The 25035-nt window shown below is 44.4% G+C and overlaps 1 protein-coding gene across 1 annotated transcript in view; it reads left to right on the top strand.

Moving 5' to 3' along the window:
* PRKCH (protein kinase C eta) overlaps positions 1-25035 on the top strand; it is a 219105-nt gene that overhangs the window by 168402 nt on the left and 25668 nt on the right. Inside the window, exon 11 of the mRNA XM_087448406.1 lies at positions 24647-24785. Within this exon, the coding sequence (XP_087304532.1) occupies positions 24647-24785 (139 nt within the window). The remainder of the gene's footprint in view (positions 1-24646; positions 24786-25035) is intronic.

Genomic DNA, 25035 nt, shown 5'->3' with positions numbered 1-25035 from the left:
TAAAGAAGAGGTTTTTCCTAAGCGTTTAGAAAGACCAGCTCTGAACTCCCATAAAAAGGTAGCAGTTGAGCCTCCCTTTCTTTTGAGAAGGGTCTGTGAGTGAAGGTTCAGACCTGCAAAGAATTCCGCTCTTGTTGGAGAAACTGTGCAGGTTTGTTCAGATCATGTAACAGGCCTATAAAAGTTTATTGCAGTTACATAGCTACAAGGAGAAGTTTATTTCCAGCCCTACACGTAGAGCAATTGCATCAGTCGTTATTTATAACTGGTTGAGGAGCAGCAGCACATAGTCCCCTCTGGCTGGCTGGGGCCTGCTGTCATGCAGCAGTGGCTTGCTCGTTTACCAGGAGCTTCTCAAACCCCTTGCTCTGCAGGGCACTGGAGCAAGCACCGCCAAGGGGGAAACAATCATAGGTGAGCTCCTGTCCTCTAAGAAGATGTGGGAGTGCCCAGATCTTGCAAATGAAGCAAGAGGGTGTATTAAATCTTAGTTTAATCCAAGCAATGAGAAATTTGTCCCTCCCAAGTTCACTTAGTGAGGATTTTAACACTCATTTGACAAAGAAATGGGACTATGAGCAATAGAGGAAGGCAGGTGACAGTGAGTCATGAAATTCACCTTTTGGAAGAACAGGTCTTGTCATCCTGAGTCCTTCCTGAGGTACCCGTGGCTCTTGTGTTGATTCTTGAAAGAAGGATCTTTTTTTTTAACTCCTACACTAGAAGATGGAATTGAGAAAAATACATCGTGACAGTGAAGTTAATTTACAATTTAATTTACAGCTAAGGAGAAAATTTTTTTCCAGTGTTGCTGAGAAATAATCGACATATGTCACTGTATAAGTTTAAGGCATACAGCATGATGGTTTGATTTACATATATTGTGAAATGATTATCACAATAGGTTCAACTAACATCCATCTTCTCATGTAGGTACAATAAAAAGAAAAGAAAAAAACGGGAAAAAATTTTCTCCTTGTGATGAGAACTCTTAGGATTTACTCTGCTAACAACCTTCCTGTGTATCATACAGCAGTGTTAGTGTAGTCATCATGTTGTACATAACATCCGTAGTACTTCTTTATCTTATAACTGGAAGTTTATACCTTTTGACCACCTTTCGGGAGGAAATTTTTGACAAAGCGAACCTGAAATCTGAATGCCGTTGGGCTGGCGGCTTTACTGCCCCACTCAGGAGGGGAAGACAGTTTTGGCCTAGAGAACACTGAAGTTTTGTTTTCTCATCTGTGAACAGACAGGTTCAAACCTGTCAGAGGCAGTAACTGAGTTTCCTTATGACTGACTTATATGTGCAGTAATGATTTTTTTTTTTCCCGTAAGGATCTGGTTGAGTAATTCAAAAGTTAAAAAATAACAAAAAAGAAATAAACGAGAAAAGTTAGCTGAGGTCTGCGACAGATGCCAGGAAGGTACACACAGACTGGAGGAATCTGTGAGGTCTTTGTTTGTTTCTCTCTATGCAAATACGCAGCCATGCTCCGCAGAGCCTGAGTGCGGTATCTGTTCAGCTGCCATTTAAGAAATAGGACTCTGTTCTCCGCAGCTTATCCCTTGGGGTTTCAGAATGTAAAATATGAAGTGTGTATAATCGCAGTTCCCAGCATGTCTTGGCATTTCAGCTTTGGCAGCGAGAATGGGAAAAACTGAAGCTTTTATGGCCAGGAACACTGAGTGTAATCTTTGTGCTGTGGCACCACCAAAGGAAGTGAGTATGTTAAAAAGCTCTTTCCCTCTGAAGTCTGTCTGAGGGGCTGCTGTGCTCTGTTCAATTTGCTGCAGCTATTGTTTATTTTTATATTCGGTTTTCATCAGGATAAAGAGGTGGCCTCGAGGGCTTACCCTGCAGAGCGTCTTCACATCTCACTTGCTCTATAATCCGGGAAGTGTGGCCTGTGTCCCCCTTTGTGTTGAAAGACTTAACTCTAGAACTGCAACTTACCCGAGAAGCTCAAGATACTACACTTTCGAAGAATTAATTCTCCAGATCAAAACTCATCAGAGTTCAAGATGGGAAGAATTCAATAAAGAACAAGCACTTTCAACAAAAGAATTTCAAGAAATTGCTTTCACTTTGAGTAGGCTTAGATTAACCTGCCTGCAGAAGAGGTAGATGGGCCCCCATGTCGTAGTTGCCCAGAAAAGTCCCAGTTTCCTCCTGTGATCCCCCTGAATGGCACCGCCTGTCACTCTCAGAGTCCCATTTTGGATGGAACGTTGCACAGCCACCCTCCAAAAGGATGTCTGCATTCTACAACTTTTTTCTCTGAGATGGTAAAACCAAAGGAAAAAGGGTATTTTTACAAATTGAGAGGGGTCCCCTCTGGAGGAGGGGAATTCTCCCAGCATTTTCCTTTCATGGACTATTGTCCCCTAGTACTCGAATTGGAAATTTAGTTACTAAACCATTTTTAAATATTTTTTTTCAGCATTAGTCACTATCTTAGCTTCAAAGACACATTGGGGAAAATTGACATTCCCCGGAGTCCCATGTTTTACTTCCTTTGTGTGATACTTTAACATATTTACATGAGATATAGATGTGTCTGTGGTCATAACTTCATGGGTCCACATCTATTTTTCCAGCATCCATTCAGTCGTTCAGTTATTCATGCAACAAATATTCACTGAGACCTACTTTGTGCCTGAGGCTCTAATAGTGACCTAGATAGGCCAGGACCCAGCCTACAGGAAGCACGTATTCTAGTATAAACATATGAGGAAGTAAAAGTAATTACCAGTTGTGAAAATTACATGGAAGGAAATAAGTGAGTTTTTAGTTTTATTCCATAGAACTGAAGAAAGGGGAGATGAAAGAGAGACAGACAAACACCTCTCTCTTCTTCCTTCATTGTTGAGTGTCTAAAATCTTTTAGCTAGGGTCTCATACTCAACCACCTTCAGAATGGGGAGCAATGGGGACGCTCCAATCTCACAGTTCTAACCAAATAGAACTCATGTGTCTATACAACTAAAGTTCAGTTTAAAAAAGAAAAACAAGGAGCCCAAGGCCAGACCAGCGGGAAGAATCCACAGGCTGCATTTGACCCTGGCTGCTAATTCACTTCCTCCACGGGCCCAGGTATCCTTTAGCTCCAAATCAGGGCCCACCAGGCCTGGTCCATGCTTCTATTTCAGTAGGTCCCTTTAGGTCTCTCAGAGAAAATGAGGGTGGTGTTAGAATTCTACAGCCACAGTGGGCTCTTCTACCTCACTTTGGAAACATTGAGCTATCCCTCTGCAGCTGGGACGACGGCAAGACTGTGCTCAAGGAAATTCGCTGGAAAATCTGAGTGCTGGGAGAAATGTCAGGAATATCGCCTTTCATCCTGGAATATCTACACAGTGCTGTGGTGGTCCTGTGAGTCAGCAGGAGGAACTTCACCGCACTGCGGCCTCAGGCCTCAAATCAGTGGGGCTATGGCAGTGTCCCAGCCCAACCGGGGTGTGTGGGGGGTAGGTGGTGTCATGCCAGCCCAGGAATGTGGGCTCCTTCAAGCGTGTGATGCCAGCCTCCCAGGCCAAGTTTGAATTCCCTGGGTTCTTGGGCGGGCACTCTCTGGAAAGCTCATCTTCCTTTCTTCTTTAGCCAACCATTGCCACTCTCCCAGAAAGTTTCTCTTCAGTGCCAAGAGTGAGTCTCCTAGAGAAGCAGACACTATCCTATCCTAGACTTCCAGGAAGGGTGGGAGAGGCCATCAGTCCCCACCCTGTGGCTCCCTGGTCTCAGACTAGGAAAGAAAGGGGAAAAAGAAACCCTAAGAAGAGGGAACTTGACTGCCTCTTCTTCCCTTTGGCCACACGGTGATTTTTCCTGAACAGACATTTAATAAAATACTTTGGTCCTAATGGAATAGGAATGTTCCTGCAGGCAGTAGTCTTCCATAAAGTCTCTTATAAGGCATTGATGTCTTCAAATGGAATTACCTAGATGCTGTTTTCTTTGAAGGTGAATCTGTACGCATAAGCCCTAAATTTCCCTGTGAATATCTCCTTCCCTTTGGTTTCCAACCTTTAACACAACAATTGACAAGGAGAATGCGTACCAATAACTACCATATTTCCTTGATTCCAAGAAACGCAGGTCACAAAATGCTGATGATTTCTGATGTGATGAAAACAAGAGTACTGGCAGCTGGCAAGTTTTTTTTGGTTATTAGTTTTAAAGAACTTCGCTGTTTCAGAAGCATTAAAGGGGAGGGAGCAGGCACAGATCTTAGAACCAAGGCAATGCAGAGGTTGGAGTTTTGTTCTTCTCTAGGGAGTGAGGCAGGAGTTTTCTTCCTCTCTAGGCATGGTGGTAGACGGTGGCTTGGTTAATGATATTATTAAGACCATCCTGGTGTCAGCGAAAGGGAAGCAGAAGCCTCAATAGTCAGAAAAAATGTATGATCAGCTGGATTTTCAAGCTCTTCCCTTTTTGATGTGCTAGTCAGGCTTCTGCAGGAGAAGAGATATGAAGAGCAGCAGTGTGTGCAGACACCCACATTTTCCACTGTAGCAGAAAAGCAAAGTCAGTCAACCCCTTCCCAGTTTGCATCTCGGTAGGTTTGTGCTCCTGGTCATTTCTTTCCCGGAAACTGGGGAATCCGGTCTCAGATAAGAGCAGGTTTGGATATCCCGGTATTACGTAGGGCAAAGATGAAAAATGCTGCTAAGGTGGTTGAGTTTGTCTTGCAGATGATGCCCTGTATTGTAACTGGCCTTTCTTTGCTGGATTTCTTGTCTCTGTAAATGTATCTGGAAGAGTGAAGCTTGAGGACCCAATTCTACTCAGTCAGAACTTATAGTCAAGTTTTTTGTTATTTTCTCAAGACAGTGCTACTAACTAGATTTGTAAGCATCCCGTTTGTCATACCTTCATTCCCATCCAGGTTCTCACCTTCCCAAGGGGAGCATTATTCTGAGTGATGTTCAGATTCCTGTAATGCATTGTTAGCATGGGTGGTGGGACTGGGCAAGTCCAGGGTCTGGAGAGCTGTGCAGAGGCAGAAGGGGACTCCAGAAAGAAGCCCCAAATCCTGCCAACCCTTCTCCAAGTGGCAGAGCCTCAGCCCCCTGCCAGAGCTTGCAGTTTCAAGGAATTGCATTTGATGCAGGTTGTGAGTTATGGCATAACTATGTGTTTGTTTGAAATAGACTTTTTGGTTTGGAAAGTGCCCTTCACCCTCACCTGACATAGTGCAGTACACTCATTTGCCCTTGTTTGGCTGGTGCTTTGAAACACACAGGCTCAGAGTAGACCATCATGAAGTCATCGTGGGCTTTGTTTGACCATGAAGGAGGCTTCTCCACCACTCAGTTAGTTGTTCAACAAGTTCTGCACATCTGCTCTGTACTGGGTTTGGCTCTGAAGACCAAAAGATAAGTAAAACACGATCCTTGCCCTCCAGGATTTAGTCTACTGGGGGCTCCAAACACATAGATAAATTGACAGTTTAAGACATGGTGCCATAAATGCTCAAAGTAAAGTATAAACAGGGTGCAATGAGAGCAGAAAAAAGGAAGCTATTAATTCTGGTGGAGAAGATCAATGGAAGCTTGGAGAAGAGATGGCATTTGAGCTATAGGTTTTCAGTTAACAGCAAGATATAGAAATAGATGCCTGGTAGATGGAACAATAGGGCCAGAGGCCTGGAGGCAGGCAAGTGTTCTGGGCTAAGGCATCATGAGGACTCAGGGACTGGAGGACTGGCATGGGGGAGGTGGCAGTTGGAGAAGGTTGGGATGAGAACATGGAAGGTTCTGAATGCCAGGCTAGGAAGTTTGGACTTCATTTGCCTGTTAATAGAAGCCATCTGAGGTTTTTGAGAAAGAGACTAACAGGCAATAAAGGTAGTGTGTTAAATAGAGTGCAGAGGAGCAAGCCTGGAAGCCAGGAGTTCGAGTAGGGGCTGTGGACTAAGTCAGGCAAGAAATAGCCACAGCGTGAAGCAAGCCAGTGACAGTGGGAAGAGAAAGGAGAAGAGGAATGGGGGCGATCCAGTGGAGGGAAAGCTGAGAGGACTCTGTGATGAACTGGATATGAGGACCAAGGAGTCAGCATCAAAGATAACTCCAAGATTTCCAGCAGAGGACTCTAAAGCTTTTAACTGAGGGAAGACAGCAGTTGGGTAAAGTCTAGTTTTCATCCTTTTGTCTTTGAAGGGTTGAAACATCCTTAGTGGCTATGCCCCCCATTCAGTGAATTTCTAACTTCTCATGCAGGTCTGGATCTCTGGAGAGGGGTGTTAGGGTAGAGATTTAGATTTGGGAGCCGTCTGCCTAGGGTAATATTTGAATCGACGGCATTCAGCTGCACAGGGCAACTGCCCAACTGGGAAGGTCATACACTGAACAAGTCTAGGGAGTGCCAGTCCATCATAGTCATTGAAGATCTGCGTGATGACTATGAATTTTCTAGGAATTGGAGGTAACATGTCTTGAGAAGGGGGCACCTTTTTCTAATTTGCACAAAGGAGCCATGTGGTCTAGCAGTAGTGCTGGAAATAAACCTAGGCAAGGGCTGAGAACAGACCCATAGTGAACTGCCTACCCTATAAGGGAGTGTAGAGGAGGAGGCCCCACAAAGGAGACACTTAGGAGTGGTTGAGACTTAAGGAGGATTGTGTGTAGTTGCCTTGGAATTTACCAGAAAACAGTCACCACGTGGTAAACTCTCATCTTACTTTGGCTTAGTGACTCAGGTAGAGCTAGTAACATCCCTCCGTTTGCCGTTTTCACACATCCAATGGGTTTTCCTCGACCCCAGCAGTTGGGCTATTTAACAGTCTCCATTTGGTTAGAACGTAGAATTATCTGCTGGGCAGGGTGAGCATTGTCAGGGTTGTAGAGCTGGCTCCAGAATGCCCGCTCCAGAGCCGGCCCTGTGGCTTCTAGGAGGACCAGCCACGTTCGATGTTCCTAGAACGGGGCACTCCCTCAGGCCACTCACCCCTGTCGTGTTTGGCTCTGGCCAGCCAGGAGTCAGGAGTTGCTGGGGCAGCTCAGCCCGGAACAGGCAGAACCTCTCCGATGGCCCTGCGTCCTGACCTCTGAGGGCCTGGCAGGTGGAAGAAGCTTCTTGTCTCCTGAGCCACACAAGAAAGAAAGGCATCCTCAGAGGAATGTCTTGGAGGCTGTCTTAGCTCCTCTGTGGCACAAACTACAAAGCTCATAGCTTCCCCCATGTGTGCCAACAAGAAGGGATAAATGCTTCTTGCAGAAGAGAAAGCATGTGCCCTGCCTTGGCCCATGATTCCATGACTCTCTGCCCACACAGACCTGTCATTGCTGCCTCCTGGCACTTGTGACCTCATTTGCATCAGTGGAAAGTTACGGGAGGAGAGATAGCACCACCTTGCTGGCCAGGAAGGTGTCACATAACCCAGATCAAAAATTCCAAGTGCACAACTGTATCGCTGGGATCCGGGCTCTATAGGCAGATAAAACGTTGTTTGGAATGGCCATACAACTCAGAGCGAAGCTGGGGTTTATCTGAGTGGGTGGAACTCGGTTGCTTGTATGTTACTTAGATCAGTCAGTCAAAATGTTCTGTTTTCAAAATAATTCACTTTTTTCAGATCTTGAGTTTTGGTAATTTTTTTTCATCAGCTGATTCTCTGCTTCTTAATTTGAATGAGGAATAGAGTACTTTTTCCAATGGGAAAAAGATCACTTGTCCTGTCTCTGGGGCTCACTGTTTTTTTCTAACCATAGGTGAGCCTAGGCTCCCTGGCCCACATGTCAGAAGGCCTCGGGGAGCTCTTGGGACGATTTCATGCACTCCATCCTGTAAATGGGCAGGTGATCACATCACTCCTTTTTAAAGAAAGGACTCTGAAGCATAGAGGAGGGGAGAGAATTTTTCCATGGCTTCTGAGGGAGAATCGAGGCATGGAACTCAAGAGGCTGAGGTTCCCGAAATGTGTTCCCAAACTCCCTTCTCTGGAAAACACAGGGAACTGGCCAGTTCCCAGTGAAATTTTTGATTTATCAACTTCCAAAAAGAAACAAACTCCATATGATGAGAATCGTGTTCTTTGGTTTGGGCTTAAAGGATTTTCTGAGGTTAAAACTTAAAAGTTGTTTCTTATGTAATATTCCATCCCGTCTGGCTTTGGAGTTTTCCATGAGATACCTTTAAAACAAATAATCAAATGAGATTTTCAACTTATGAAGGACTTTAGGAATCTCATTATTCGTTTTCTTCCTGGATTGACCTTTTAATTTTATGCAAGCTGTACCGGGGTGATTTGTCTTGTCTGGTTATAATACCACACTGTTTTATGGATGCTTAATCACCAGGCACACACATTAGTCACCAGTTGCTGTGCCTGCAAGCCCAGCTTTCTTATAGTAACTCTGGGACCAAATTGAGAGCCAGATAGAGGACAGTGCGACTGGATGGGTGGCATAAAGCATTCACCACCAGTGGCAGAAAGCAGTTCTTACCATTTCTTCCTCATTTCCTCAGCACCTATCGTGTACAGAACACCAACTAGTCAGTGGAAGGAGATACACAGGCCAGAAGGGTTTTCACTCAAGAGGTGTGTGGACAAAGCGAATGCAACCAGAGTTCAGGGTAAGAAACACAGGGCTTGTTCAGTTCAATCGGTGCTTAATTGCCCACTCGGCTCTATGCAGGCACCTTGTTCTGAGGTTTGAGAGCTGAAATAAGCATGGGAAGGACCCACAGGGAAACCAACAATTACAGTCAGTGCAATAAATGCTATAATTAGAAGCATGCACCGAATAGCATTGGAGCACCGAGGAGAGACGCCAAGCTTGTCCTGGGAAGGGAGGCAGAAGGCTTCTGAGGCAGAGCGGCTTCCTTGAGGCTGCATGTCAGCCCAGGAGAGAGGAAGGAAGAAACGTGCTGGGCATAGCTCCTCAAACTAGCTGATGGTAAACCAGTGGGCTTTTTCCTTTCTCAATCCATTTAGGACCAATACTTTTATAAAATGTAATAAAAGTAAATTACTAGAAAAATTAAATTTTAAAAAGACATAATATAGAGGCCCAAATTTTTATTATTAGGTTCAACAGACATAAGATTATTATCAAATAGTTATAAAAGTTTCCAAACGCTGACTCTCCATTTTTCTACTTATTTCATCATTCATTTTCATTCATTCATTCATTTTCTAATTACTTCATTGCAGGCCAGTAGCAGTTTGCAAGTGAGTCCTAGTACGTGGACCACACTTTGAACAGCGCTGCTGTAAGCACAGGAGAACACACATGAGGGCAGAGAGGTCCATGGAGAGCGTGGTGCTCATCCAGGGATCTGAACCAGGTAGAGAGCAGTGAGGCAGGAAATAAGGCTGGAGGGGCAGGCAGCAGCCCAATGGTGGAGCTTTACAGGTAGGTGCGAAAGCCAGAAGGGGACCTCTGAAAGGTTCACACGTTAAAGGGACAAGATCAGAATTGTGTTTCAGAAAAACTGGTCCAGCACAGAGAATGGAGGGGAAAAAGGTGGAGAGACCGGTTAGGAAATGCAGTGATCTGGGTGGGAAATGTTGGGGCTGAACATTGGCCATGGCAGTGTGGTGGAGAGAAGGCGTCCAATCCTAAATATAATCAAGAGGAGTAGCTTTTTAGTCCAGCTTTTAGTGATGGACTGGACATGAGAAGTGGAGAGGGGATATCATCAGATGAGAAAACTGAGGCCCAGAGAGGTGACAGAGCTGAGGCTAGAAGCTTTGCTTTCTGCCTTGGGACAGGTGTTCTTGTCCCTTGACTAACTGTCCAGGCAGTGCACCAGTTAATACCAGCATTCTAGCTGGGCCTCCAACCCCCATGCTGCCTCTGAAGAGAGGGGAGGATATCCATCAGAAAGCACCAGTGCACCGAGATGCCAGCCTGCTCGCCAACACCCCTCTACCCCCGCTGCCCAGCTGCACTCATCCAGCCTGCCTGATCCCTGTGCTCTCTGCTCACAGTCAGTCTTAATGACAGAAGCCACTCCAAGAGTTCACTGTGTCCTGTAGTAGCCAGTTAAATCCACGTAAATCCTGTTGAGGCATCGACGGAATTTTTAATATCCTTTTACGAGAACAAAGGTTGCTGTCACCTATAAGCACCACGAACAGGCAGTCACTAAGCAGGCAAATTTTCCTTTCTGGTGTCTCTTGGAATTGGTTTGAGTCTAGACTGGTCTTGAAGGATTGATGTCTAGAGTAAGGTGGACTCGAGAGTGTGTTCAGAGCCACAGAGGTTCCTGGGATGCTGCCTTGGTCCTAGGTCATCCCCAAGACAGGACCCCAGCAGGCAATGGCAGCTTCATGTTGGCTCCAGAGGTCCAGATGGGTGCCAGGCTCCCAGCACAAACCAGAATCCACTCAGCTTCCTCAGAGTGCCCCACGTCCTCCCTAATCCACGCTCACTGGGGTCTGAGAACCAAACCGACTCCACCTGGCAGAGGGGGGACCTGCTGTTCAGATTAACAGCCACTTATTAGGGGCCTACTATGCGCAGAGCACTGTGTTAGGCACCGAAGTGAACTCAAAAATGTAAAGATGGAAAAATGAAAGGAAGGAGGCACCTCACCTCACGGAGATCACATTTTATTTGGGAAAATAATAATCATAAAATAACAGCAGCCCGAGGCAGGATTTTGGAATTCGTGCTCCCTGGCTGCCCCTCCTTTGAATATCCATGACCTTTGTTGGGTTCCTGTAGTAAAGGAAGGCGGACACCCGTGCAGTGGTATTGATGGAAATTCTTGAATGTAATCATGGTGCCAGGAGTTACTGCTCATTTGTGAAAACACATGATAAAAAATATTAATAGGTATCTTTTCGACATTTCGACATTTTGAAAAGATACCTTCATTTATGACAGCATTGTTTATAACAGTGAAAAATTGGAAACAACATCTCCCAAAAGGGGCCTTGTAGGATCTAGGTTTTATCACACCACTGAATGTGCGAGATCAATATCCACTATCGGGTTTATGTCCTCAGTAATTAGGCAGGGTGAGGGTAGGGAGCCAGGACTGGCTGTACCAGTTGAGTTTTATTGGATTGCGTTGGGAGGTACAGATACCATGTCACTTCTTGGTAATTCTGTGTTTTATTTCTGGAGAATTTCAGTTCTCTAGGATGGAAATAAATTTCTCCAGCCACAGTGTTTTATAGATAGTAACAGGATTTAGTGACTTCTCTCATCCTCCTTTAACTTATTCTGCTTAAATGAATGTGTTGCCTGTGGTGAACTGCCCAGCATTTGACAGACCAGATGGAACTGGATGAACCTCAACTTAAACCAGCCTTTTCTCATTGTACTGATCAGGGCTGCGGATACTGAACAGAGCTCTTAGTTCCTATATCTTAATGCTTCAGAGTTTGGTCTCAGCCAAGATGGGTGAAGTAGACAAAGGTGTTGTGGCTAAGGTAGCTTAACCAGGTCTTGAGATGTTTTGCTTCTTGCCTGCTGCCAGGCTGTGGCACTATATGGCCAACCCACTCTGGCTCCTTCCTATATGACCCACAGAGCAGTTTATAAGCCAGATGTGTCACTTCATGTAATAGACCTACTTGCCCGAAACTCAAAAACTTACAATGTTATTTAGAATTTACAAAGTTTGTGTATACTCTCAATTGGTTGTGATTCTTATAAAAATCTTAAGCAATAGGCCATGTGAATGTTATCTGCTTTTCAGTTGATGAGAAAGTAATAGCTAAGGCTTCTGAAGCACTTAATGCGTTCCAGGCACTATTCTAAGCAATTCACATTAAATAACTCATAATTCCCATGAAGCCAAAACTGTTGTCTGCATTTCATGATAAGGAAACAAGCATGGAGTGGTTAAGTAACTTGCCCAAGATCACACAGCTAGTAAGTAGCAGGGCCAAGACTCAAACCCAGGCAGCCTGGCTCCAGAGTCTGTGTCCTTCACCTCACACTATACTGCCTTTTGGATTCAGACAGACAGACAGAGGTTGGTTGAATACCACCACCACCTGCCGCAAAGGTCACATGGTAGTTAGGGAAGGAAGCAGACTGAGGGAGAAGAGCATACTTGAGAATTTGCCCTTGGCCTCTATCTATCTGTGTGTGTGAGGACTCCATTCTTGGCTACAAGTCTGGATTTGCTCTGTCTCCAGAATTGATCACTCTGGATTTGTTACCAGTTAACCAGTTAAGATCACCAGCATGGACTCCGGTTCTCTAGGAAGTGTAAAATATGCCCCACTATTATTGCTGTATGAAACCTTATATTTGCAAAAGGTCTTTAATTGCCTCTATAATGTACACACGGACGTATAATGTTGCTGCACGGGTTACTTATAGAGTGAAATCCAGGGTTAGTGACTATTTAGATTAAGGTCTATCATCTTGTGACCTTAGTGATAGTGAAACTGAGGTGCTGGGGAAGTTGACCAGACAGAAATAGCCATTATTTACTCAATCAAGATTAGTCCAGCATTTAGGCAAGAAGAATATCAGTCTCCTCTCAAAAGGTGTGTTCATCGGTTAATTTTGCCCACAAGTTTGGTGATACTTTCTAAACTGAAAATAAGACACATAGGCAAAAAAAAGAATTCTTCCCCTGATTTGTGACTTCTGTTGACTTTTAAGATCTTAGAAAATTAGGATGACTCTTACTTTTGCATTTAATAGGTTATCTTTGTTAAGAAGACTACTACTGTGTAAAATTGGAAAGTCTTTGGACAGTGTCTCCACATATAAGTACTCAAATATTTAAAAATAAACACCTAAATGTCTATCTTGGGAAACCTGGGCTCTGCCAAACCAGGTGCTGGGGACAGAGTGGGTGGGTGCTCAGGAAGTAGCAGTGAATTCTCCCAAAGGGAATTTCATAGGGGAAAATTCAATATCTTTGGCACATTTTGCTATGAAATGCCCAGCATTAGGAGGAAATCAGTAAAGTTCCTTGGAAAGGGACTCAGATGTGTGTTGCTATCATGTGTCCAGCCTGTGATCAGTACTCTGGAAATGACCTGTGAAATATTCCAGGCCTACCCTTGGAGTTTGAAATCTGATTGAGGAAAGCAAGGCTTTTTATGTAAAACATATTAGAGAACAAAGCAATCCTGATTGGAATCTAGAACTAAAATGTGAGGTTCATATTTAATTCCAAGGTCCTGGATGTGGTTCTGAACTACAGGTGTCCTCCTGGGTTTATCAGACTTCCCCTTAGATGGCTCAGATTTAATCTCTGATGGGCATAGTAGATAACCAGAGAGATCTGCTAATGTGGCCAAAAGTTCTGGTTCAAGTCAGAAGGCTGCCTCCCTCCCTTCCCCTCCGATATTGCGTAAGGCATTACTAATGCTGGCAATGGTTTGTGTTTAGGCATTTGCCAAAAGCAGCCAGCATATCCCTTCCTGAGGTTGGTGCTATAAACTCTACTCCATCCTGTCATAAAACATTCCTCATCACCCCCACCCAGCAGTACCCACGTCCCCTTTCAGTGTGCAAGGCTGCGTGCTTGGACAGCAAATGGCTACAACAACTTTTGCTGTTTGTTTTTCCCAAGCCAAAGAGAATTTCTAACCCTGGCAAAGCAAGGATGTTCCTACTTCCTCTCAATGGGGTGTCTTCAGGGAACCAGCCTCAGCACCGACAGGGTCTAGTGCCCCTCGTCAGAAGAGCCCTGGGTTTCCTTAGAGGGAACCAGCCATAGCTAGACAGGTTAGGATGTCTCATGGTCCCCTCATGTGTTGGTCTGTGTGTTTGTATTGATAGCTTGATTGTCTGGCTTAACTTCCTAAGGACAAGGGCCACAGCGTTTATCCACTTAATAACAACAACAACAGCAACAATAGCTAACATTTACCTAGTGCTGTGTGCCCTCTAATGTTTAACAGAGTGTCTCTCTATGAACCCATTACTATTGGTGCCATGTATCCAACAAACCTGGTAGGATCCTTATGCCCCTGCCCATCCCCACTCCACAGCTGTCCCAATTGTCGTTAAGATCTTATTGCTTAAGAGGGAACTATGTTCTGATTCCTCCGTGCCGGAAATCTTTCGCTCCTTCGTCTTCACGCACATGCCCTGCAAGCAGCCAGCCAGTAAGGAGCTCCTCCATGCCTATCCTGTCCCTGGCTCACAGGCTCTCAGAATCCTCTTGACTCTCTGATCCTATTTATGGTCTTGCTATATGAGAACCTCCATCTCCTTGTTGAATTTCTGCAGCGGGGAAGCAAGGCTGCCCCGGCAGGTGGTTCTCCGTGGGTCAGCTGCGCTTGGCTGTCTGCACCAGGGGAGCTTGAGGAGTCGAGCAGGGTTCAGTGTCTTGACCCCTTTATCCTCTCTGGACTATCAAGTCCAAGTGTACCGTTGGCCCCAGCATCCTTTCTGTGTTGTCGGAGCTAAGGCCCAATGGTCAGGAGGCCCCTAGCTACCAAGGGTCTGTCATCTCCTTGGTGTCTGTGTCTTGCCTCCTTAGTGTCCCCCACTTGCCTCCCTGCCTTCCCTTCTGAGTGCATCCGCACACTGAACGCTGCCAGGTATCACGTAGGAAGCATTTTGGCAAGGAGCCTCAGCGAGAGAGGTTTTCTTGGCAACTATAAAATAAAAGTATTGTAAGGAGCTACTAAATAAATCTGTGCTACTTCAGCTAGGGAATTTCAGCCCTCCTGGGAGTAGAGGGGTGTGGAATGAAAAAATATATATAGAAGGATCAGCTGTCAGCCTGATGGCTCGTTGATTTGATGGTTCTAAGGAGATGTATGATCTGCACACTGTGGACATTAATCAAACCCATTGCCTCCTGTATTTGTCCGGAGAGTCAATGGATGTTTTCTTTGTACATTTTTTCCTACCATAAGACACGGCAAGGGGAACTCTCTCGGTCCCTTTGCTCAAGTTAGGTCGGTTCTGTGTGTACACAGTGGTGAGGGTGGAAACATGCTGCCTGCATTCCAAGGGCTTCAGACACCAGAGCTGGATGGAGACCAACCCCTGCCTGTGGGGATTAGTCTGTGAGTCCTTGGCCCTGTTTTAAATGGGATGTAAGAGCCAGACTTGCACAGAGTCATTTTTATGATCATTTCCCATCCCAAGTAGCTGTTGGGAAGAAATATGAAAGGGTAGGGGGAAAGAGCCTCAGAGGAGCATCGGTAACACTTTCTGGGTTGGAGAGTGTTTTATTGACTTTCTTCATTCATTAGAAAATGAGTTATTTTGCATTCAGCCTTATAATGATGGATGCTGATGTTTCATATACAGTCACGCACCACATGACGTTTCGGTCAACGACAGACCACATATACAACGGTGGTCCCCTAGGATTAACCATATAGCCTAGGTGTGTAGGAGGCTATACCATCTAGATTTGTGTATACTCTGTGATGTTCGCACAATGACAAAATCGCCTAACAACTGTTTCTCAGAAGGTATCCTTTTGTTAAGCAATGCATTACTGTATTTGTTCTTACGCAGATGTTCTGATAGATCAGCCTCACAAACACCAGATAAAATGTCACTTCATGAGGAGAAATGGCGTGGGGACTTCATTTAGTAATTTGCAATGTTGCTTCTTTTAGCAGTGGCCTCATTTTCATACTTAAGTTGGTTCAGACTACAGGGACATGTCATGGGGCTATTGAAAATATAAATGCCATCCACTACAATTACGTACATGGTAGATACTTTAGGTAATTTCGATGGTAAAAAATGAGCTTATGACAACAGATTCAGAATTCTGAGTCCACAAACGTTCAGGTTCCCTAAGCAAGTGCGGTGATATTTTTCAACATGCCCTTGCAGACTGATTCCAAAAGAAATCCTTTCCATTCCTACTAGTGGATCATTTTCCCTACATGTCTTCCTTGGGAATTACAGCCTTAAATGGTACAGAAACCAAAGAAAAGGATTAAAGCCAAAATATGTAAATATATATTTTAGTGACTTCTTCCTGGTTATCAAAATAGTACATAATTCCTATAAGAAATTTAGAAAATACTAAAAAAGAAAAGAAAAATCATTCATAAACTTATCACCCAGAAATAGACTTTTAACCTTTCTCTTCTATCTTTTCCTATCTCTCCTTTTTCTCTCCTGTCTTCCTTCCTTCAACATTCCTCATAATTGTAACATAATTAAGTGAATACTGAAAATACAATTTCGTATCCTGTTTTTTCACCTAGAATTGTATCAGCCCATAAATAAGTTATGAAACCCAGTAGCTATAAAGATTGATAGATTTGACTATATAAAAATATGCAAGTTACCATAAACAAAACTTTAAAAAAATGGGCAATGATATTTGCAACCAATATAACAAATTACTACTATCCATAATGCGTAATGAACTTCTAAAAAGTGATAGAAAAAATAACTCATTTTAAAATCGGTAAAACATGTGACTAGGCAACAGAAGAAATACAAATGGCCATTAAACATGTGTTTTTTAAAGCTTAATCTCATTAAAATCAAGAAATGAAGTTAAAACAATGAGATCATTTTTCCCTAGCAGACTGGCAAGAATATAAGGATGATTACATCTACCCTGAACAAGGAAGCCAAATGGATACTCTCATACCCGAATGGTGGGAGTATAAATTGGTACAGCCTTTTTGGAGGGCAGTTGCTCAACATCTATTTAAATTTATACACTTTAACACAGCATTTCTACTTCTAAAAATTTATCCTAAATAAACACTCCTACAAGTGTGCAAATAATGTTCATTACTCCATTGTTTGAAGTTTCAAAAAATTAGAAACAACCTAAATGTTCATGGAGAGGACTAATTAAATTATGTTACATCTTTATAATGGGATTTTATGTAACCATTACAGAGAATAAGGCAGCTCTATAGGATGTAGAAATATATCCAAAATATTTGTTAAGTGAGAAAAGGAAGTTCCTTCATAATATGTGTTAGTGTAGCATTGAGAAGATAAGATTGGAAGACTGTGAACCTGTCATTGTTTTCTCTGTAAGTTTTTCAGGAATGATTGAATTTTATATAATGAAAATATTACTTTTATAATCAAAAAAAGAAATAATTTTAAAAGATAAAAATTCTTTTTATTTTTTTTATTTTTTTTATTTTTGTGTGTGTGAGGGAGATCAGCCCTGAGCTAACAACCGTGCTAATCCTCCTCTTTTTGCTGAGGAAGACTGGCTCTGAGCTAACATCTATTGCCAATCCTCCTCCTTTTTTTTTCTTCCCCAAAGCCCCAGTAGATAGTTGTATGTCATAGTTGTGCATCCTTCTAGTTGCTGTATGTGGCACGCGGCCTCAGCATGGCCAGAGAAGCGGTGCGTCGGTGCGCGCCCGGGATCCGAACCCAGGCCGCCAGTAGCTGCACGCGTGCACTTAACCGCTAAGCCACTGGGCCGGCCCTAAAAGATAAAAATTCTATCATAAACATTTCTCTGTGTTTTTAGTCCTTCATAAAATTTTGGCATCTTGCATAAAATTCTGTCATGGATGTACCATATTTTATTTAGCCATTCCCCTATTAATAAATAATTTAGTTTGTTTCCAAATTTTGCTTTTATGTGTGATGCAGCAACAAATATCTGCGTAAAATAAAATGCTTAAGTTTACACTCACAAGAGCATTACATCCTGTGGCAGAGATTGAGAGTTTAATTTAGACAGAATCCATGAGAAGATTTTGAATATAAAAGGTTAACATGTTCTAATCATTTTAAACCTTAACAAAACTATAGATGGCCAACCTGGAGGCAAGAAAGTTGTGTCCCTGTTTCCCTGGGCACTCCGCTATGCCACCCACTCTGGCTGTAATTTATTGCTAGTGTTTGTGGTCTTAGTGTGAAAAAGACTAGGAATCTTATCCTCAGGATACTCTTCCCAAGGCTTAGTCCCAAGCCCTCTCCTTGTTCCATTTCCTCTCCCCAGGTGAACTCATCCACAGCCAGCTAATGACTGTCAAATTTATATCTCCAGCCTGGCCTTCCTGAGAGTTCTAGCCATGTATATTCAGCTGCCTATTAAACATCTCTACTTGGGTGTCTGAAAAAATAGCTCAAAATGTCCAAAATAAATTCTGTGAGCCAGAACATGCTCACACCTCCTTTCCTTTTACCCTCTATATCCTTCCTTTACCAAATCCCATTTCTTTTTTCCCCATAATAGTTCTTGATCCATCCAATTCTCTTTACCTTACTGCCCCACCCTAGTCCAGGCCACTATCATTTCTTTTCTGGGTATTCCAATGGCTTCCCAACTGGTCACTTCATGTTCTATCTCATCCTCTCTCATCTGCTATCCATGTTGTAGCTGGAAGCTTGTTGTAAAATCACAAATTAATGCCATCCTTCTCCTGCGTAAGACTTTTCAATGGTTTCTCTTTCCTCTTGGGCTAAAGACTGAATTCCTCACTGGCCCATGCCGTATCAGGCTCCTGCTCTCTCCTGTCTCCTTCCGTAGTCTGAGCCCCTTGCGTACCACCTGGCTCATGAATGATACTCAGAGTTTTGTTGGGTGGGTGAATGGATGATGGTAGGTAATACATGTATGGCACTGCTTCTAACTTGTAATGAAGCCATTTTTTAGGCTTTTGCTATTTCAGTGGCTTTTAAAAATTCTTTTACAAATTTAATACAATCAGTCTTGCTTTGAAAAAATTTCAAGTTTATATAAACCCAGACACTCAAAACACAAGCCAACCCTAAATGGTTTTGTTCTGAAATTAAGATCATAATCTAAATTCAGTCTCTTGGCAAATGTCAGTTCTTAACACTTGCCCACATGCCAGCCTCTCCTGCTTAGAAGGGGACAGTGAATTATTTTCTGAATGTTTGACCACTAGGAAGAGATTTGCTATGCACTCCCCTGTTCCTGTACTTTCATGGATTGTGTAAAATCTATTGAACTTCTCCACGCACAAGCTAAAAATCAAAGCAAAAAAATTATTTTTGGAGAATTTTGATAATACATTTAATAGTGGTGTGCACAAAAATATCCTTTTGTCATAGTTCAGTCGTGGGATATTTATTGATTCTCGGATGGTTCTTGTTTTGGTCGGTGAAGTCCTCTCAGGAAACAGTCTACTAGGAGAATTAGCTAGTGATACGACACCGCTACGTAGAAGAGAGTGTGCCTACTGTAGTGAGTTGTAAGCCCAGGCCTTGGAGGGAGATGAGCAGAACTGAGTTCAAATCCTGGCTTTACACCTGGCTAACTAAATGATGTTGGCATAGATCCTACTTTATAGGGTTGTTTTGAGGATGAAATAAAATAACATGGATTAACCACTTAGCATTTGAATAACCAATGTATGTTAGCGTCTAATGACACTATTATCATCATTATCATTATTATTATCCACAGAAGGTTTTTTTCAGGTTCTCTGGATATGTACACACATACACACCCCAAATGAACAAACAGACAAAGAGCAATATACTTACAATAGTATATTGACTGTGTATTTTATGATAACTGATATCAAAGTGATACTTTATTGAAGAATTCTTGCCTTTTAGATTCAGATATTAAAATATTTATAGATGAGGGGCCAGCCTCATGGCCTAGTGGTTAAATTCAGCACACTCCACTATGGCCGCTCGGGTTTGGTTCCTGGGAGCTGACCTATACTACTCATCAGCAGCCATGCTGTGGTGGCAACCCATATACAAAATAGAGGAAGACTGGCATAGATGTTAGCTCAAGGCGAATCTTCCTCAGCAAAAAAATAATATTTATAGATGAGATGATTTCATGTCTTGGATTTACTTCAAAATATGAAAAAAAGATGGTTCAAGAAGGGAGTAATGTAGAGTGAAATAAGATTGGGTGTGCATTGGTAGCTGCTGATGCTGTGTGATCACTATGGAAGTTTTCACAGGACTCTCTATACTTTTGTATATGTTTGAAATTTTCCATGATAAAAAAATTTGAAAACACATTAAAAATAGTTGTTGAATAGCCTTAGATTCACTCTTGTTCAAGGATCCAGCTCTCAACTCACTTTCCTTTATTTCTTTTGGAAGAGTAACTGATTCCAGTAATCTAAGCAGTAAGACTCATGTCATTCTGTTTTATGACTCTCAGAATAGCTCATGGTGGTAACAAAATAAATATAATTTCTTTGTCTTCACCCACTTTGGAATCCTCTTTGAAACTTCTGTGGGCATTTGAAGTAACTCTGATTACCCAGCAAGGACAATGTACCTTTCAGGCAACCAAGGAGGATAAAGTAACTCTTTCTACTCTTCTGTGCTTGCATGACCAAAGGTATAGCTATTAAATACCGGTGCTCAATGAGCTAATGAATGATGAGCCCGTAATTGTGTATTGGGCGTTTGGGGATTTGAGCCTCTGCCCTGTATGCACTTGCCGTCTTCGTTGTGTAGCCTTGTTAAGTTTGGCTGCTGAGTTACGTGTTGGCACGGAGGCTGCAGAGCTCCAGAGCCAGAGACTGACCTCTGCATAGTTCAAATACAAGTCAGGAGTCATAGGGTGATTTTTTCGCTTTTACTTTGTTTTCTTTTTAATGAAGATAACGATTTACCCTTAGAGTGGAAGCTGACCGTGGCCATAAATGGCTCTGTAGCTTTTGGGTCTGTTTGACTAACTCTCTCAGTGTCCTGCTTCCATCTGGATGCAAGCTAGGGGAAAGCTTCATGTTGGGTCCTCTCTGCTTTATAACTGCCTCTCCTAAAGCTGTTTCCCTTCTCCAGCTTCACTAAAGCAAAGAATTTGAACATACATTTCAGGATTCCTCTTTTCCCTCCAGACTCTGTCTCTAAGGGGTAAAGCACATGGCCTTTTATAAATTCGATTACTTTGGAACAAGGGTCCCGGTGAGGTTTATGGAACTTCCTTCCTTCACCTAAAAATTAGACAGGCTCAGACTTGACCAGGGCAGCTCACTGTTGTCCATCTGAGATGCTTCTGTTTCTCTCCTTGGTCAGCACCTTCTGCCAGGACCAAGCTTGAGCTGGGGAAAAATAAGGCTCAGCCTGAGCTAAGGGGGAGACAGGTGCACAGACAGAGCCTTCTGGCATACAGTGCAGGTGTGCTGTCATAGAGGAATGAACTGGGTGCTCTAAGGGCAGAGTTGACATCTGGGACTTCAGGATTGACCTCACAGTGGAGATGTGAGATATTTTGGCTCAGGGCAGAACTGATAGCCTGGGATTATGTTATGTTCTTAATCGAATCTCTTTGGCATCCCAATTTGAGCGTTTTGTCCTTTTAGATAGCACTTGATATGAAACCAGCAATGGCATTTCCCTCAGGGCTGGTAGAGTTGTGAGAATGCCTAAAATTAGACTGAAAAGTCAGGATTGAGGTGCTTAACCTGCCTCCGTGCCCTCGGGAATCCTATGACCAGGATGAATTGCATCCCTTGTGCTGCTCAGTTCTGTCTCCTGAGCAGTGGGGCTGTGCTCCACGACTTCTCTGTGCAGAGGGCATTGTGATGAGCAGCTTACGAAACTGATTGCAAAGCACTTTTCTCTCCCTGAACAATTCCTGCTACCCATGACAGCAGGTGAGTAAGAAGCAATCAACCTCTTACCTGGAGTGTTAGTCACCGGCTCTCTTGAGCAATCACAGGTCAGCTCTTTAGACCGTTGTGGGATTCTGTTAGCACTTGTTTCTGTGACCCAACAAAATCCTGTCCGAGCCCTTAGCAGACGTAACGGCTTCAGGAGAATTCAGAAACTCAAGTAACCTTGTTTGGCAATGTGAGGAAGTCACAGTGCTCTGGGCACAGGTCCACATGGGCCTGGACCACTGGGCTAGACTGTGGTGCGGATAAAGCTGTCCCCCAGCTCAGAGCCCCCACGGCCTTGGTCTCTCCTGGGGCCACAGACTATAATCTCTATAACCTTGGCCTGTCAGCCAGCCGCCTGTAATGTTTGCCATCACTCCCAGAGGAGCCAGACAACCAGGCACTCACAGGGCCTTGAGTCTGAAGCTACTTCTAGAAGAACAACTGAGAGAGACTGTGCTCCTGGCCGTGGCCTCCCTCATGTGTACGTGACCACAGTCATCCTCACCCCCTACCCTGTGCTCTTGTGATCCCACCTTCACATGGGTTAAATAAATCTTGCTCATATCGTTTGTGTGTGGTGGAGGCAGAGGAGGAGGAAACAGTTTCCACAGACCACAGCCCACTAGTCACTTGTGTGGAAGTAGGATTCTGCGTGGAGAAGGGGGCCGGAGCGGACTGGGAGGCTGAGGCTGGATTTGGTTTAGAGGTGGAGAAGGCTTGCATTTCTGCAGTGGGTGCACAGGTACCCTGCACACCTTTGCCTTACAACCCTTATACCTGGGAGACTGCCCCCTGGGACACAGGAGCAGAGAGGTCTGGTCTGTGCTCCCACTGACCCATGCCAAGAAAACTCTGCTGCCTTAACCTCACTTATCGGGGATTCCTAGAAAACAGGACTTTGTTTTCATTCCTGGGTGTCTTCCAGTGACCGCTGCCTGTGAGACCTGCGTGGTCAGGCTGTATCAACTCACAGGGCATGGTGTGGAAACCAGTCAGTCCTCGTCTGTCATCACCTACCTCCTCCAAGCTGCAACGTGATCCTGGGCTGGACGAGACCAGCATTTTCCAACGGGCCAAGCAGGCCAACAGACCTTTATTCTCAGAGCAGGGATAGGAGAACAGAACCATGAGTACCCTGACACAGCCCGCTGTGGATGTGAAGGTGCAGAACTGCAGTCAGCTGTGGTGACTGTGGACATGCCCCCGTGAGGGGACACCGTCACTCCCAGGATGCCGTGCCATGGCAGCCCCCTACACGGCAGTTGAGTGCACATCTCCAGATCAAGGAATCACCTACCATCCCCTGCTAGCTGTGCAGCCTGCTCCTCACCGCAAGCCCATGAGCATGTCATTCCTTGGCAAAGCATAAAGGTGTCACCCAATAGGCGAGATTGCTTCTCTTATCCTCTCCAGGCTGAGCCTGGCGGCTGGCAGTTGTCATTCTGTAGGACCATTTCCCAGCCTGCCCTGGTGACAGGCCTCCCTCTGTAACAGTGCCTGGGTGATGGCGACGGGAAAACTGGGTGCTAGAGGCCCGTGTTGGGGAGCGGGTGTTTGAGGAGAGCACCAGCTTTCGTCTGTAGACAGTTTTATCCATGTCTGACTGTCTTCTTGCCTGCATTGAGGCCTTGTACCAAACAGTTCTGCTGCTGGAAATGTGCTTCCCTTAAGTGGATTCTGATCCTAGGGGTTGAAGGAGGAACGGGAAGTGCCCTTGTCCTTGGCACACCATAATCTTCTACGTAATCCCTGTGTACCTGGGATGTACCTACATAAACCCCGGTTTTACTCCTGTTTGTCTTTTCCTGTTATTGGCATCCCCACTAAGTCACTAAATCTAAGGCAGAAGCCAAGGATTCATCATTTCTACGGCTTCTCCCTCTCCACCTCTAAGTGGTCGTCAAACCTTATTACTGACTGTGTTGCCACCAAGGTACTGCCGACTGACCCCTTACTTTCTGTTCCATTTGTCGCTGTCCAAGTTCAGGTCTTAACGTCTTCTCCCTGGACTGTTTCAGCTCCTCTAGCTGATCTTCTCTGTCCAGCTGGGAACCTGTTACTCTGTAATTAGAGAGCTTTGATGGGTTGCTTTTGCCTAATAGCTAAATATCAGAATTCCTTAGTGTGGCATTCAGGGCCTGTCACAGTTTAGACCTAACTTTCCTTTCTAGCCCTGGCATTTTGATGGCCCCAGTGTTCCAGGTTGGCCCCTTCTCCAGCCTCGCTTCACCACATGGGGTTCCTGAGCCCATATGCACATCACCCCTCTGCATCTGCCCCCTGCACCGGCCCCATCCACCTGCCCACAGTGACCTTCTCAAACCCCTCCCTGTCTGCAAGACTCTGACTCAGACTTTAAGACCCAGCTCAATATCTATTTCTACTGTGGAACTATCCCTCTCTCCTCCCCCTGGAAGGAATCAATTATTCCCTTTTGTGTTTCTCTCTCAGCACTTGGTTCATACTTTCATCATGCCACTTATATTGTACAACAGTTGGTTCTCTCTCTCCCTCTCTTTCCCTTTCTTCCTCCCCCCCATCAATGTATCTATATGTAGATGTGTATGTATATAGACACACACACTCATACACATATATCTATATCTAAGTATCCTAAACAGGTATTTATTGAGTGCAGTATGCTAGGCACAATGGTGAACCAAATCAACCTGATCCCTCCTTCACAGAGCTTATAGTCTAACAAATATTTGTCTCCCTGTTACACTGTGATCCTTGGGGAGAAAGATCATCTGTACTCTTGATGGCTGTCACAGTCCCTGGCACACAGTGGCCACTTGCTCCAGGAATGTTCACTAAGTGAACTCCAGTGGGCAGAGATAGATGCCAGAGTGGGGGACGGGGTAGGTTGATGTCTTATGGGTACAAGGTAAGTGGGAAGCCTAGAAAAGTCACACTCTGCCCTCAGTTTCTAAAGAGCAGCCTGCATTTTTATATGTGGTTAGCCCATTCATATGGAACCATCATCTAGAAACCATGAGACAAATTTTGAGAGTTGATCTAAATTTTTTGTCCAGATAATCCAAACAAGTTTTTCTCCTTGAAGTGTCCGGAAAGCTCATTTGGCCGCGCATGACCACTCGGTATTCGGATTGCTCATCCCGTGAGTCAGCTGGTCCAGGTGGATGGTCTGGGGCCTGGCTGCCCTACCACATGCTGCTCTTTGTTTCTTTCAGAGATCTGAAACTGGACAATGTGCTGTTGGACTACGAAGGCCACTGTAAACTGGCGGACTTCGGGATGTGCAAGGAGGGGATCTGTAACGGAGTCACCACGGCAACCTTCTGTGGCACCCCCGACTATATTGCTCCAGAGGTGAGTGCAGCCGCTCGAGCGGCTTTGGAAATCCAGGCTCTGCGGTAATCCTGATCAGAAGTGCCACAGGCTGCTTTTGTGTGCTGCAGCTTTGTGGCGGCGCTCAAAGCTGACGCCTCCAGACTCCTTTATGGCTCATTGGGTGAATGATGGCTGAAAATGTTCTCGGTTCCTCTAAATAAGAATTTGGGTGGAAATAATTTTTTGTAAACTTTGCAGTTGCTTTAGGCTTTAGCCCTGAATGAGGACA

Source organism: Ceratotherium simum, chromosome 24 (assembly GCF_057802395.1).
Source record: "Ceratotherium simum simum isolate JZ-2026a chromosome 24, ASM5780239v1, whole genome shotgun sequence".
In the NCBI taxonomy this organism is placed as follows: domain Eukaryota; kingdom Metazoa; phylum Chordata; class Mammalia; order Perissodactyla; family Rhinocerotidae; genus Ceratotherium; species Ceratotherium simum.
The sequence above is the reverse complement of the archived record's forward strand: the minus strand, read 5'-3'. Positions and strand labels throughout refer to the sequence as shown.